Source organism: Mesoplodon densirostris, chromosome 20, assembly GCF_025265405.1.
Source record: "Mesoplodon densirostris isolate mMesDen1 chromosome 20, mMesDen1 primary haplotype, whole genome shotgun sequence".
Taxonomy (NCBI): Eukaryota; Metazoa; Chordata; class Mammalia; order Artiodactyla; family Ziphiidae; genus Mesoplodon; species Mesoplodon densirostris.
In genome coordinates, this window is record NC_082680.1 from 14,232,610 (window position 1) to 14,249,281 (window position 16,672).

At 43.0% G+C, this 16,672-nt stretch overlaps 1 protein-coding gene across 4 annotated transcripts in view; it reads right to left on the reverse strand.

Moving 5' to 3' along the window:
• Positions 1-16,672, reverse strand: part of FAT1 (FAT atypical cadherin 1) — a 125,094-nt gene that overhangs the window by 15,772 nt on the left and 92,650 nt on the right. For all 4 annotated transcript variants that reach the window (XR_009530784.1, XM_060085896.1, XM_060085894.1 and 1 more), the window contains exons 10-18: positions 11,592-15,659; positions 10,832-11,028; positions 8,181-8,334; positions 7,146-7,379; positions 5,689-6,078; positions 3,757-3,971; positions 3,361-3,498; positions 756-899; positions 27-224 (exon numbers count right to left, since the gene is read on the reverse strand). Coding sequence is in view for 3 of the 4 variants with exons in the window: in XM_060085896.1 (XP_059941879.1) it covers positions 27-224; positions 756-899; positions 3,361-3,498; positions 3,757-3,971; positions 5,689-6,078; positions 7,146-7,379; positions 8,181-8,334; positions 10,832-11,028; positions 11,592-15,659 (5,738 nt within the window). In the remaining variant the exon portion in view is untranslated. The remainder of the gene's footprint in view (positions 1-26; positions 225-755; positions 900-3,360; positions 3,499-3,756; positions 3,972-5,688; positions 6,079-7,145; positions 7,380-8,180; positions 8,335-10,831; positions 11,029-11,591; positions 15,660-16,672) is intronic.

A 16,672-nucleotide genomic window follows, 5' to 3' on the forward strand; every position in this document is an offset into this window, starting at 1 on the left:
AAAGCCATAAAGAAAGACTTCAATACCTTAATGTGCAGTAAGTAATGATCTTTCACTTTCCTATTTATGGCAGCTGCCGTCAGGAGGGCTCCCTGCTGGTTGACTTCAAATGCCCCCTCCTTGTTTCCACTCACAATGCTGAAGAAGAAGGGAGGGCCGTTGTGGGAGGAGTCCCTGTCCGTCACTGTCAGCTGCAGCACGCTGAACCCCACGGGCTTATTTTCCTGCAAGAGTAAGAGAACCACACAACTTTCAGCAAAACCCCGTCTCATATGCAAGTTTTCTATAATATGAAATTTACAGAAAAGAGAGACACTGCCGCTCCATTTGGAAGGAGGAGAGAGGTGGGGTGGTGGTGATGGGAAGGAGGGGGCTGGAGGGGAGGGGGCATGTGAGAAGAAAGGTGTGGGGGGACTGAGGGAGGGGTGCCGGGAGGGGTGAGGAAGGGGAGGCGTTTGGAGGAGGAGTGGCGGGGAGGAGGGAGGGTAAGGGGCAAGGAGGAAACGCAAGGGCAGAAGGTAAGGTTAACAATCAAGCTAGCGAGACTATCTTAAAAATCAAAGCACAAGAAGAGATGACAGCATCTTGGAAATGCTCATCTTTTAGTATTGGTGGAGAGCCCTATAATGTCACTGTTCCCATTTTTCTCAAAAGTAGCCTTTGGAAAAGAAAGATATTTCAAACGAACCACTGAGGCCAACAAAAGAGCTTATTTCAACAGGGGTGCGTTCAGTGAGGCTTGGGCCCAGGATCACCTGGATGATCAGGCTGTAGTTTCCCCTGGAGAAGATGGGAGCGTTGTCGTTGACATCAGACACGTCTATGTTCACCGTGGTCGTGGTGACTCTGGGTGGACTGCCGTTGTCCGAGGCCTGCACGGTGAGCGTGTAACCCGAAATCTTTCCGGGGAAAAGATAAAGAGAATCATGTCCACTTCCACAAGGCCCAAGCGCAGGGTTCAGCCTGAAGCGTACTTCTGATTATTGGAGGGGCGGATCCGAGGGCCTGCCGTTCCCCGTGTCCTGCAGGCGGGCAATTCCCTAGCTTACAAACAACTGATCTGCAAAATGTAACGTATCTGCTCAACAGAAAAAGTTACTAACAGGGATGAGAATCTCCAATGCTTCTCAGAAACGCACTTGTTCCGTTAAACTGTTCTAACTTTGAAAACCTGAAGATCTATTAACAGAAATTAAGACAGAAAAGTAATACAAATGATGAGAGAAAACATCACATATGTCGAAGGCTGCTGCTTTACTAGTGGCGGGGAAGGCAACTTTCCCTCCGGCCCCAGTGTGACTCTGAGCCAGAAGCAGACAGACAGCAAGCCGCGTCCCACCCTCAAGGGCTCACTCATTCTCAGCACTCCGCTCCCCCTCCCCAACCACGTCACTCTTGGATTGTAGTCAACTGTCTAAATCTCCCAAGATCCTCTCTTTGGGACTTCCTACAAAAGAAGGTGAATTAAGTGAGGTGGCCTCTCTTCCAGGACAGTTTCTTTAAAGCTCTCTCTTCCAGAATGAGCAGTGAAGAGGCCAGGAAGCTGGCTAACCCCCAGAGGACGTGCTGCAGAATGTCAGTCCTGAAAGATGCTCCAACAAAAAGAGGGCGACGTAGCTTGGGAGACTCTCTTTTGCTATCTCATAATGGACATGAGTATACTAAAGGATCTGAGAAGTGTTTCAGTCAAAAATACTAAGTTTTGTTCTGCCCAGCAGTACAGCAATCCTAAGCGTAACAGTCACGCTTCCTAAACTCTTGGAAAGTCGCCACTCAAAAATAACAGGTCAGAAAAGGAATTAAAGAATGGACTTTGGGGCTTCCCTGGTGGCGCAGTGGTTGAGAGTCCACCTGCCAATGCAGGGGACACGGGTTCGTGCCCTGGTCTGGGAAGATCCCACGTGCCGCGGAGCGGCTGGGCCCGTGAGCCATGGCCGCTGAGCCTGCGCGTCCGGAGCCTGTGCTCCGCAACGGGAGAGGCCACAACAGTGAGAGGCCCGCGTACCGCAAAAAAAAAAAAGAATGGACTTTGATGAAATATCTCAGCACTATCTCCCCAAATTCCTCTAATCTTGGATTTACCCACGACTCTTCTGAAATTATAGTCTTTATTATCATCGATGCCCTTCCAATTCCCCAAACCAAGGCTCTTTCACTTCTCCTTCACTTCATTACCTCTGAGGCAGCTCCCCTCCTGTCTGTGAGAGCAGGTGACTAAGTGGATGGATGGATGGATGGATGAATGGATGGATGGATAAAGGGAGGGCGGGCTTGCCTCTCTCCTTATTCACTCACTTTTATCTCAATACCTCAGATCACTTCCATAATCATCTTCAGAGGCATGTGCCATATCTGTATTTCCAGCTTTCAAGTCTCTTAAGTTTGACTAAAATCTCTAAATACTGGCTGAATAATTTTACTTGAATACGCCACTTTCCTCTACAAATCAGCATATTGAAAACCACATTCAAGCACCTTTCCCAGTGCTGAGTTTACGCCCTGTGACCTCCTATTCGTCTTCAATGGCACTACCCAGTCACAGCAAGACTGAAACGCATCGAGTCATCTGCCACCTCTGCGGAGGGCCATAGCTGAGCTCTGTGGACCCTAATCCTTCCTCTCCAAAGTTTCCGCATTTGTCTTGTCATTCACTCGTCGTTGCTACTTTCCCGGTTTGGGCTCTTGTTGTTTCATAACTGATTAACTGTCACTGTCCCTCCCACCTCTGGGTAGCACTTAGACCTGCTGTAGGACTGGTCTTCAGCAACCACCTCCTGTGCTCTTACACCTAGGCTCACAGCATTGGTAACCACCTAATGCCTGCAGTGCCAGCCTGAACCTACCATCCTGGTTTTGTCTGTGGCCTGTCATCTGTTCCTAAAACTCTTCATCTATCTCTCCTCCCTCACCTCTTTGTACGATCACTCTACTCCAACACAACTGAACAGAATCACCTAAAGACACCCCACGTCTCTTCCTTCCTCCATCCTTGTTCCCCCGGTTCCTCACAGGGAATTCCCTCCTCTCAACACTAGGGTTTCCTGAATCTCTGCTATTATTTAAAACCCAGCTTCTAGCTCCATGAAGCGTCTCAAAACACTGGTGCCAACAGTAACTTGGTCCTGAATACAAACTCTTATTATCCAAACTTCACATTACTATGAAACACATCACATATTCTGGAGATCTTCATACTACAACTGCTTTTCAAGTATTTATATCTTGCTTGTCACTTACTGAGAACAAGGCTGGTTCTACCCTTTTAACACTTCCCAAAATGTCAGCAGAGGTGAATACAAGGCACTTCCATCTACTGATCTGATAATCTGTAAACAATGTACGTCAGATTTTTCCACTTACTGTTTCCCGGTCTAGAAGTTTGGTCACTTTCACTTCTCCCCTGGCAGGGTCGATTGTAAATGGACTTCCCTGATTGCCGTCTATAATTGAATAGTGGATGTGGCTGTTTGAAGGTCCATCGGCATCATCTGCCATAACCTAGAAAATATCACACTCTGGTTTAGGAGACAGATGAGGGAGGCACAGAAGTCTACTAAACAAATTTCTGATATCAACAGCTAGTTGTGTTAAGGCAATCATTTAAATAGAGTCAGTAACTAAACAGGCTAGCAAAAGACATTTCCCTATCTTCAAATTATCAATATTTTCAAGTAAGGCCACTACAAAAACTGGATCAATCTCACTAAAAATTCTTGCAAAGACCCAGAAGAAGACTGTAGGGGAAAAGATACACACCGTAATGACAGACTGTTCAAGAATAGCATCTTCACTGATCACTGCCGTGTAGGTGTCTTGGCTGAACACTGGGGTATTGTCATTGATGTCTGTTACATTGATGTTCACAGTTGCAACATCACTCAATGAAGGTGTGCCCCCATCAGTGGCTTCTACAGTCAGGTAATACTCATGAGAGCTTTCATAGTCCAGATTCTCAATGATAAATATGGCCCCTGAACGGAAAATCAAAATTACTTCCAGTGCTTTAAAATGCCACCACATTCTCCTCCTATGACTAAAATTTTCAGTTCAATAGTTTACTTACCATTTACGTATGGTTTCTAATTTCTTAATTCAACAATTAAAACATGAATTTGCCCATCCTTGGAACCTTATTTATTTCTCTTAATTACTTTCCTGATACTCTTTGTGATATTGCTTTCCTAGTCAATACTCCTTACGTCCCCCTGCTATAAAAATGATAACATTTCTTATCTGTTTTTAATGATAGTTTACTACAGACTTTAATGAAATAGAAAACACAAAAATTCTGTTCTTTGGCTTTTCGTTTCCTTTTTCTTCTCATACTTTTTCTTTTACAGAAAAGTACATCCTTTTAAAAAATCTCCAGAATAACTATTTATATCCTGTCATTTTTTAAAAATCCCTTGATTTAATAATTCCTTTAATGTCTTTCCTTTTAACTTCCTTATAGTCTATCCTACATAAAGAGCCCTAAAAATAACAATTTCATGATATGTGCTAAAAATACATTTTAAAACAGCATCATCACACACCTACCCTTCATCTGAAAGCCACATACAATTAAATACAGTTGGAATGGAGCAATTTTTTACAGAGCAATTTACTTACAGCTATTTTAGATGACAGATTAACAAGACTACAGAAAGTATTTATGCAGCCAGAGTCAACAGCGCCGATGACTTCTGACCCTGTTGGCAGTCACTCACTAAGTGACTCAGTCCAAGTACTTCGACGGTTGTCTATAACTAGTGTAATGAAGAGAGCAATTTAATGAATTATCAGATGTCCCCTACTGAAACTAAGATCAAGGAGGTCGAAACTGCTGTTTCACCTGGGAAGCTACTTCACATGAGATCCACGTGGGCCATAAAAAGGAGCCATTCTGGGCCTCCCTGGTGGCGCAAGTGGTTGAGAGTCCGCCTGCCGATGCAGGGGATACGGGTTCGTGCCCCGGTCTGGGAGGATCCCATGTGCCGCGGAGCGGCTGGGCCCGTGGGCCGTGGCCGCTGAGCCTGCGCGTCCGGAGCCTGCGCGTCCGGAGCCTGTGCTCCGCAACGGGGGAGGCCACAGCAGTGAGAGGCCCGCATACCGCAAAAAAAAAAACAAACAAAAAAAAGGAGCCATTCTGCAAAATCTTCTATACCATCTTCAATTCTTTACCTTTACTGATTTATGACATCTTATATCTTTACTAAATTACTAGAGTATGATGCTTTAATTTTCTATTTAAAGTTAATTTGCTTATAGTTATAGTGGATAAGACAGAAATGTATTTTATTATGTAGAACTATAGTTTAAAGTCTTCTAAACCACTCTGAATCCCACTAATGATAACAACACAAAGAAAACTTGAGTCTTCTCTTTTAGAGTATCTATTGACAATGTATGACCTGTTTTTTTTTTTTGCGTTACGCGGGCCTCTCACTGTTGTGGCCTCTCCCGTTGCGGAGCACAGGCTCCAGACGCGCAGGCCCAGCGGCCATGGCTAACGAGCCCAGCCGCTCCGCATCATGTGGGATCTTCCCAGACTGGGGCACGTCCCCTGCTTCGGCAGGCGGACTCTCAACCACTGTGCCACCAGGGAAGCCCGTATGACCTGTTTTTGTACCAGGTAAAGTGCTGAGCAATCTAGCCTTTTTTGGCAGAATAAAGGGCTGGCTTCCTCTTGTTTGCATGGTAGGTTACCTGTTTTAGAATCTATGCTGAATTTCCCATGTTCGTTTCCACTTATTATCGAGTAGGTGATTTCTGCATTTGCTTCAATGTCCCTACTTGCTGCATACACTTGAAGAACTTCTGTTCCAATGAGAACATCCTCAGACACTGTGGCACCATATTCACGGTATTCAAACACGGGTGGGTTGTCATTTATATCCAAAACAGATACAACAACAGTGCCGGTAGCTGTCAACCTTCTTGGCAAACCATGATCTACAGCTTTCAAAGTTAGAGTGTATACTGCCTGTAGTTCTCTATCCAAAGGCTTTTCTAACTGAATGATTCCAGATAATTCATTAATGGAGAACTGTCCATCAGCAGAGTTAATCAGTGAGTAGGATATCTTCCGATTCAGTCCTGTCAAGACATGACATCACGTCAGAATGTTTTATTTCAAGAAACATAAACAACTTAAAAATCCAGCATATGAAAAAGGGAAAATGCCAATATACATTATTTAAAAATTTTTATGACTATGACCTTAAAAATGTAAACTTTAAAATGAGCAATTTGCTGAGTTAAAACAAATATAATTTCATAGTCATCTGGCTTTTTTCAGACTATGTTATATAGGAACTTACGCTCTAACAGCCAGCAGATCTTTAAAAATAAAGCCTATTTGTTATTTAGCTTCAGTAACAAAGATTTGTAAAGTAACATTTTTGGTATTCTCCTGATTCTTCAGTGTTAGAATGACTGAAGAAGTTATTTTTACTCTCTGCTATCAAAATGCTATGAATATATATCTTAGAGTCTTTTCTCTATAAAAAATTGGAAAGGTCTGTAAAACTGTAACAATATATCGTTTGCTTCTGTTATGTTCCTAAGATACTAAATCTCTTTGTCACTAATGCTTTATTCACAAAAAATAACACTTCACTAATTAATTCAATGGGACATAAAGATCAGTTTATCTCATCACTAAGCAGAATTTTAGGGGTACCACAGATACTTTACAACAGTAAGTTCACTGGGCACAATTTTGAGACTTCAAATATTCATTAAAAATGAGTTCAGGGCCTCCCTGGTGGCGCAGTGGTTGAGAGTTCGCCTGCCGATGCAGGGGATACGGGTTCGTGCCCCGGTCTGGGAGGATCCCATGTGCCGCGGAGCGGCTGGGCCCGTGAGCCATGGCCTCTGGGCCTGCGCATCCGGAGCCTGTGCTCCGCAACGGGAGAGGCCACAACAGTGAGAGGCCCACATACCGCAAAAAGAAAAAAAAAAAATAAGTTCATTATTCTGAAGATTTCATTCCATTTTTAATGCTAACACGATTTTTAACGGTAGCATGACAATGGTGAGTTATTCAACATGCATGAGGTAGGGGCCATCAAAGGGGCTGAATGTGGAACAGTGCTCTAAAATAGGCTCCTCCTCAGGTCACAGTGCATAGTTTGAAGGCAAAAGCATCATTTGGGCGATACCTGCATCCACATCCGTGGCCTGTACCCTTGTCAGGAGCGTGCCAGGCTCTGTGTTTTCAAACACGGTGATGGTGTAAGGGTCAGCAGAGAATTCGGGGGCATTATCATTCACATCCTCTAACGTGAGCACAACATCAGCTTGACAGAATCTTCCCCCTCCATCCGTGGCCTTGACCAGAAGATTGTATGTTGCCTGGTCCTCGCGATCAAGGGGGGCTAATGTTTTCAGTTCACCTAAAAACAAAAATAAATGGGCTCACTTGAAATTTAAGATGTGACTGCAAGAGCACATCTTTCTTCCTCTTTTCTCTTACATTTATAAAATCTGAATAACAGCCTTCCTTTGGAGAATAATTTTATTAGTGACAGAGTCAGCAGCTGCGGGAGCCCTCAGAGCTGGAGGTTTTCAAACCCTGCCAGGTGCTAGCTCTAAGCCATAAAGATCTCCAGGTCAGGACCTCTCGCATTATATACAATGCCAAAAAGCAAAATAGCTGCCAATTTACCAAATTGAAAATATTTTTAAATTGACTCAAAAATTAGATTCACATGTTTATAATTAATGTGGGGGGAGCTTAATAGAAAACTGTTACTTGACCCCCAATTTTAACAAAATACAAATTGAAAGAGAAAATCCTAGAGGTTTAAAGTAAAATACCACTCATCATTTTAATGAATACACTAAATTATAAATTTATGGTCACAAGTTCAAGAAAACAAACTATATGTAAAATGGATAAAGCAGAAAGTTTGAGATATACTTTAACTTCTGAGTTTTTTTTTTTTTAAAGGTGATATAAAAAACATAAATTTTAAATCCTCGGTACAAGTAGGTGATTGTTGCTGTTAATTTTTTATCTCACTCCAAATTTTACACACTGAATTGCTGTTTGCATTTCTAAAAGTTGCCATTTTTGTAGCGAGAGTAAATTTTACAAGAACAAACTGTCATTTCAAGTTTTCCGTGTGATCCAAAACCACCCACGTGTGACTCTGCTGGAACACAATTAGTTTTGCCCCAAACTCTACCTTTACCTGTGTCTGGATTTAGTTTGAATTTTTCTGCACCTGGACCAAATAATGTGTAAGTAATTTCGGCATTGGAACGGATATCTGCATCTGTAGCAGAGACCTGCATGATCAATTTCCCAGGAAAGGCATCTTCTGGAATCGTGTCGGAATATAAAGTCTACAAAGATTTTAAACAATACTGTTAACATAAAACATTAAAAGGTAACATGACTGTCAAGGGAGTAACAGAAAAGAAATCATTTAACTTTGGTCACAGAACACATGGGAAATGACTAAAACTAAAGTCCAAGGAGCTTTCAAAACTATTTTTCTTACAAAACATTTAAAACAGAGAGGATTCATACAACAGTTAACAACCCCATACGCTGAAAGAGTCTGACCTGACATTTAACCTACAGAATTCTGAATACTTTGTCTTTGATTTGGTTTCATATTTAATTTAATTTAAATTCTTATGAGAAAATACACATAACACTCCATTTTTACCTAAAAATTAGAGAGAATACAAGCCCGATACATTACGTCTAATTTCCAATACAGGAATTTATTGTTTGCAATCACTCTTAAAACACCACCAAGTAACTGCATCTGGGAGAGAAGTGAGCCTCATGTCACGGGAGAAAACAAAGGTTATCCAAGGCCACCGGGGAGGGGGGCAAGTGATGCTCAGGCCAGGGCTCTCTTCTGCCCTGCTCCACCCCGTCTCTCTTCAAATCTGACCTGATTCTCAAACACAGCGAACGGTTGTTTCCAGTTCCAACTATTTAGAAATCCATGCCGTAAACCAAAACATAAGACAAACAGATAAGATGTTGTTAAATTTATTTTCTTAATATGAGCTCAATTTTAGATGAACTATGACACATGAAACAGGATATTCTGCAATACTGATGATTTCGAATGATCTAGTGTCCTAATTTTATTAATACCAAAGGTGATAGGAAAAGTGTTGAAAAACAGCAAAACACACACATTTAGTTTCTATAAGATACATACACACACACGCACACACATAGTCCTCCTTCCATAAACCACTGTCACCCAAACCATGGATTGGAATGAATGAACTCATCCCTCAGAAGTCCCGCTCTCCCCCCAGCTGAATTATTCGTATCCACTTCCCCGAGAACAGCTCTGCCCCTCTGCCCGCCCAGCTACACACATCTCATGCCCACTGCGGGGCTCTCCACCTCCCCGCCCCTCTTCCAAGTCACCTGCTCCCCCACCCAGCCTTCCCTTCACCTACCACACTCTTCTTCCTTCTTTTTACTCCCAACTTTCATCACTGGCCAAATCTAGCTCCTTGTTAACACACACCCTTTAATCTCCTGAAAGCAGGCGTCCACCTGCGTCACCGCACTGAGACCGCCGTCTCCACGCCAGTCACAGAACCCAACGGTCTGTTTCGCTCAGTCCAGTCACATCTCTGCTCGCCATCCCGCCTCCTAAAAGTTCTCCCCTCCTTTGCTCTCAACTACACTGTGCTGGTACCTGTGCTCTCCTCCTTCCGCCTTCTTTCTCTCTAGGGGGATACCTGTCTCTACTCCTTCCCTCCTTGCTACTATCCTCTCAAACGAATGCAGTTATCAGTTATCCACAGAAGCTGCCAAGTTCACATACCCATCTTCCATCTCGCTAACTCTAAACGACTATAAAAACACATTCAACTGAACGTCCCGTGATCTTAAACTGAACAAATCTGAAACGGAATTCAGCATGCTTCCTCTAAAACCATTCCCGCTCCAGGCTCATCTTTGGTCTTTCTCCCAATCACTCCTGTAGGAAACCTAGTCAGTCTTGACTTAACTAACATGCTTGTTGCGACGTCACGGCCAGGCAGGACCAAGTGCCATCAGTTTTCCCATCACAGCATCTTTCGTCCTTCCGTTCCCTGTGCCTCAGTCCACTCCCTGTTAGCCCCACTTTCACACTTCCTGAGCTAAATGGAAACAATGCTAACAGACTCAGCTTCTCTCAGGAACTCCTGGAGTACGTCATCTCCACCTTTCACATAAGGAAGGATTCGTGGAGTCCCAGCTCCCTGGAACGCCCGCCATAGCCCCTCTCACCCAGTTTACCCTCCGGCTCCAATGCCCTCCCACTTCTACTCTTGGTGATCTCATCATCACCTCCCAAAGGCTGAGCTTTTCCTCATCCTCCAGTTCCGGGGACAACTCCCGCCCTCACCGAGCAACCTCAGGTGGTGCAGCTCTTCCCTGGTGCACATTTTGTCCTCGTGTTAAACGGTGGGCTCCACGTGGGCAGAAGCCACACACTTCACCTCTGGGCTCCTCTAGCGTGTACAAGAGCAAGGGCCCCAAATATGGTCTCTTTGTGCAGAACAGAGCCACCTCACCCCCAAATGAAGGGAATCCTTTCATGAAAACGTAACAGAGCAATGCTTACACACAACTGTAATCCTGTCCGTAATTCACAGTATTTTGAACTAGGTTTTTAAGCTATTTAGCATCCCCCAAAAGTAGTTCTGAAGCTATCCAACTCTTGCCCCATTTAACCCTCACCTCGACTTAAACATTAAGAGATTACGACATGAAACACACTTGAATTACTCTATAGCACCACGTGACAGTCCTTCTGAAAGGTTTAAGAAAGAAATCTGAATTCATAATATATAGACTTAAAGAGTATCCTACCTTTTCACAAATGGGACTGTTGTCATTTGCATCAAGGACTTTGACTTCAACTATAGCTTTTGATGAGAAGGTCCCATCAGTTGCTGTGATAGTCAGAAGATAATTGTCCCTTTTTTCCCTATCTAGAGGTTTCTTCACATAGACCTTCCATTCATTCTGTATATTTTCAATAGCAAACTGCCCCAAAGGATCCCCTCCTATTAAATCAATGGAAGGAGATGACAGTCAAATTTGTTGAAATAAAAAAGGGAATAACAGGAGAAATAAATTGTACAAAAGATATATAATATTATGATTCAAAAGAATTAAGTTTTAAAGAAAGTAATTACACTTAAATTTATTTTATTAGCTTTCCCATTCACTAACCCCCCACCCAAAACCCTAAAAAAAACCCAAAAAACAAAGAAAGCAGCACTAAAATGTGTATTTAAACACAGCATTAGGCCAAATAAAATTTCAAGACTATCAGTAACACTTTAGCCTATACTGAAACTATAGATTTTTAAAATATCTTTTTTATACACTATGCATAAAGATCAACAGAATGAATCATAAAAATCAAAATCAGCCTAATGAAACAACTACTGGCTTTGCTCAGGCAAATAACTTGAAACATAGCTTAATGGATGTTATTTCTGCTTATTTTAGATATACTAAAATCGTCCCTTTAACCCTCAATTTCCGTAAAATACGTATCTCAGAATTTATACTTCTAATACAACTTAATTTTAAATTAAACCATTCACTTTAAACATGTTACCTGTTATGTAATATGTAACTTGTCTGTTGATCTCTTCAGAATCAGCATCCGTGGTACTTAGGATGGCAATTACGCCCCCTGGTGGATCATCTTCACTCACAGTCCCTTTATAAATCTCTGCCGTGAACCGTGGGGGACTATCGTTGACATCGGTGACAGTAACATCCACAGTGGCTGTGGAGGAGAGCTGAACCTTTTCACCATGATCTGATGCAACCACCTTAATCTGATAGCTGTCTCTCTCTTCGTGGTCAAGTTCCTTTAGGGTTGTAATCCATCCTGTTTCCATGTTAATGGTGAAAGATTTGATGACTTCTACACTTTGTGACTGATCTAGACTATACATAACTTGGCCGTTGGTTCCTGAATCTAGATCAGACGCCCTGATCTGGATGACTCTGCTTCCCGCTGGCAGGTTTTCAACAGTAAATGCCTCATATGGACTAGACTCCAAGACAGGGCTGTTATCATTTGCATCTTTCACTTGGATACTAACATCTACAGAAGCCACCACCTCATAGTCATCATGAGTGCACCTGGCAAGTACAGAAAACTGGTACCACTTAGTTGTCTCATGGTCCAGACCCTTCTCCAGTTTCAGTCTCCCACTCTGTCTGTCGATCACAAAGAACTCATCTCTATTGCTCTCAGGAGTATTCCCTTTGACTAGGCTGTAAAGGACAGTCTCGCTATGCTCTGCTCGAATGAGATCTATTTCTGTTCCAATAGGCACGTCTTCCGAAACTGTATAGGTGTAAAATGGTTCTGAAAATCTTGGAAGCCGCATTTCTGGTGGAAGTACTTTAACATAGACGGGGACAACAGATTCTTTGGGTGGAGACCCATTATCCACAGCTCTGACAAAGAAAGTGAAGACCTCATTTTCTAAGCCAATTAAGCTTTCTTTTGTAGTTATTATGCCAGACAGTCTGTTAATTTCCAAATTCTCTTTAACGCTTTCAGAATCTGCTTCAATGGCATAGGTGACATCGGCATTGGAGCCCTCATCAGCGTCACTGGCAAGGACTTTGATGACCGATGTCCCTTTGGGAGCATTGGATCCAATATTCACCTCAAACTTGGTTGCTCGAAACTGTGGTGCATTATCATTGTCATCTGTAAGGATGACGTTAATGGTGCAGAAAGCAACTTTTCCGCCAGTGTCCTTGGCCATGAAACGAACTGGGATTACTTTTTCCACTGGGGTTTCTCGATCAAGTTTTTCTAAAGTAAAGACCTGTCCTCTCTCATTTGTGTAAAACCTGTCTTTGGCAAAGTCATTTACAATATGGTAGGTAACGTGACCGTAAATACCCGAATCCCCATCAGTTGCTTTAACCTCAGTCACCAGGGTGTGCAAGGGAGCATTTTCAGCGAGCTCCACTTCATATTCGTTCTGAAGAAACACGGGACTGTGCAAATTGCCTCCAATCACACTCACATGAACCTGAGCTGAACTCCTAAAAACTCCGTCAGACACAGAAACCTGAAGGGTGTACGATGGCTTCAGGGCATGCCGGCGCAGGTTTGAGAGCGTGATGATCCCCGTCCTGCTGTCAATGACAAAATTCTTATGATCATTGCCAGACAGAATGGAATATTCCAACTTGTCTATATCTGAACTGTCCGCATCATAGGCTTTTACACAGGTCACAAAATGCCCATGGGCAGCATGCTCGCTAATTCTGGCTTCATAAATCTGTTGGTCAAATAGTGGTGGGTGATCGTTGAGGTCGGTGATGTCTACTGTGACCACCACCTCGCTGCTCAGAGGAGGCATGCCGCCATCAACAGCCCTTACAAAAATCTTGTGCTGCTGGAACTGCTCATAATCCAGAGTCCTAACCAGTGAAATGAGGCCAGTGCTGCTGTCTATGTGAAAATGATCATGACTCTTGCTATGATTCCCAAACATATGGTATGAAATCCCTCTGTTTGGTTCTGAGTCAGAATCTGTTGCTCTGACTTGAACCACGGATGTTCCAATTACAGATGCCTCGGACAGGGTGGTGGCATAGGACTGCTGGGCAAACACGGGAGGGTTGTCATTGATGTCTTCCACGATTACGTCCACAAAGACCTCGGCGTGCGCACCGGTCAAGGAGTCCGTCGCCCGGATGCTCAGTTTATATGCTGGGTGGGACTCAAAGTCCAGAGGCGCTATGACATTGATAACTCCGGTGTTGAAGTTAATAGTAAACTGGCTGAAAGGATCGCCGTCTGTGATGCTGTAGAACACTTTCAAGCCCTCTGGACTGTTGGCTTGTACGTGGACAACGGGGCTGTGCATCTGGACATTCTCTGGGATCTCGGCGCTGTAGAAAGGCTTTTCAAACACAGGCATGGCTTTGTTCATAACGGTGATGGGAACTATGACTTCAGCCGAAAAAGCTGGGTTTCCTCCATCTTTTGCAACCACCGTGACCAGATACTCTTTATTTAAGGTGTCAGGTTCAAATTGTTTTTTCAGTGAAATTTCCCCGGAGGCTCCAATCTGGAAGTGCTCGTGGTGTTCCTTGAGGTAGTAGTGCACGTCCCCGTTCCTGCCGCCGTCTCTGTCAACGGCCGTCACGTAGCGAATAACGTGGCCCACGGCGGTATCCACTTTAACAACGGCGTAGTAAGGCAGGTTGACAAACACCGGTGCGTTATCATTCTGGTCTTCGACGATGACCTTTACAATGACACGGGCCACCGCTGAAGGCTTGCGTTCTTGTGTCACTTCCACTACCACATCAAAGGTCTCCTGCTGTTCACGATCAAACGGTATGCCAGTGGTGGACAGGACTCCGGACGTGCGGCTGATTTTGAATCTGCGATCTGGGTTGAGGATGTGATAGAACAGGGGCTCGTTGATTGGATTCCCGATAGCAGTTATGACAGCTAATCTTCTGGCTTCAGTAGAATTCTCTTTCACTACCGCAGAGTAGAAATCTTGGGTAAACTTCAGCTGACTTTCTTTGCTTTCTTTCACGTTAATTTTCACAGAGGTTAAGCTTGCAAATCTGCCATCAGAAGCCCTGACAGTTAACTCATAGCGGCTCCTCAAATGAGTTGTGTTTTGTACAGTTATAGTACCAGTCTTGTGGTCCATTAAGAACTTCTCCCCAATGTTGCCTTCGGTGATGGAGTACATTAACTGTGAGAAAGCGCTTGAATCAGCATCTGTAGCATTTACTGTAATGACCTTGACTCCTTTGTATGTTGGCAACAAAAGAGATGCTTCATACAATGATGTGGAGAACACAGGAGGGCAGTCATTAATGTCAATAACGTGGATAGTCACGTTGGCTGCATATTCAGCAAATAAACATGGTGTTCCCATGTCATGAACTTGTACAGTGAAGTGAAAACTACTTGTTTGTTCATAGTCCAAACTTAGTACTGTATGAATAGCACCAGTGCTGGAATCAACAGTAAAATATTTGTGTATAGCTGGTTCAACAATGTGATAAACAAGCAAAGCATTTGATTCTTTATCAGCATCAGTGGCTCGAATCACTAATGGGACATTCCTGTCTGTTAGGACCACACTGTGAATTGAAGCTGATTCGCTAATGAGCCCCGTATATTCTGCCTGCGTAAAAACGGGCAAGTTGTCATTTTCATCCTGCAGATGCACTAGAACAGTTGTATTTGTAGACAAACCAGCCATGTTAGTTCCTTGTATTGTCAATGTATAAATGGGCAAAGTTTCAAAATCCAAAGCTTTCTGAGTGATGATACTTCCAGAATGTGGATTAATACCAAAGGCATCAGCTATATTTCCATCTTTTATTTCATACACCACTGATGACTGACTATGGGCTGTAACCATTCCGACGAAACTCCCAATGCCAATAGTTTCACTAATTTCAACAGAATACTCTTTTGATGTAAACTTGGGAGAGGCGTTGTCAGCAATGGTGACAAAGATACACACAGAAGTGATTTCACTCATTGGTGGGTTGCCTTTATCTATAGCTTTTACCATTAAGTCATATTCCACTTGGTTACTTCGATCTAATTCTTTGGCAGTTTTTATAGAGCCCAAGATGGGATCAATTGTAAAAGAATTTCCAATGTTTCCTGGGAGGAGAGAAAAAAGCAGGTTAGAGAAAAATACAAGGACCTATCAACATTCAAATGGAACTTGTTTTATTCAGTTTGTCTCATTTTTTCAATTTGTTTCATTTTTATCTACTCGAAGGGCAAACTTTTCTGAGTTTTGTCTATAAATTATGAAAAGAAACAAAGCAATATCACTCTGTACCTAAAGCCCAAAGTCACTCTCTCTGGTTGAATCAGGAACGTGTTGTGGAAGGATGTGGTTATCCTTCCATAAAGGAGTTTAGTTAATCATCTCCAAGAGTCCCTCAAAACCCCTTTGGAATGTATTTATTTATCACTTGCAAACTCTCAAGAATCTTACCCGCTATGAAAAGGGAAGACTTCAATTAAATGTAACAAACTTAAATAGAGTTGGCCCTTATTCTATGCATTCGGGGAATTGATGAATAAGCCTGTGTGTACTCTGCCCCACGTTATAGGCTTTCAAGATTTCAGTAATATCCCCTGAATTTTTTCAGGTCAATTTAATTTCTAGGTGAGTGGTTCTCAACTGGAGGTGCTTTCACCCAGAGGGACATTCAACCATGTCTGGACCCCTTTTTGGTGACCACTCCTTGTGGGGAGAGGGTGCTCCTAACCTCTAGTGAGTAGAGGCCAGGGATGCTGCTAAACATACTACAGCGCACAGGACAGCCCCACAGCAAAGAACTTTCTGGTGCAAAATGTCAATATTGCTGAGGCTGAAAACTCTTAAGATGGCTTTACTTGCTTTTCTTTAGACCTTTCCCAGCTACGTTATGTACATGTATTTAGCTGCAAATGCAACTCCACAATATTCCCTAGTTTTGTGCCACTTGAGCTCTTCCTGAGGAAACCAGGAGTTTACTACAGTTCTGCAGTTTACTCTCTTTCTGGGTAGATCAAGGCAGTGTAAGGGTTCTCAGATTCAATCCAACCACAAACCCTTCATCCCTTTTCTGTTTTATAAACAAAGAGTCCAGAATCATTTATTCTAGTCATAGAACTGAACT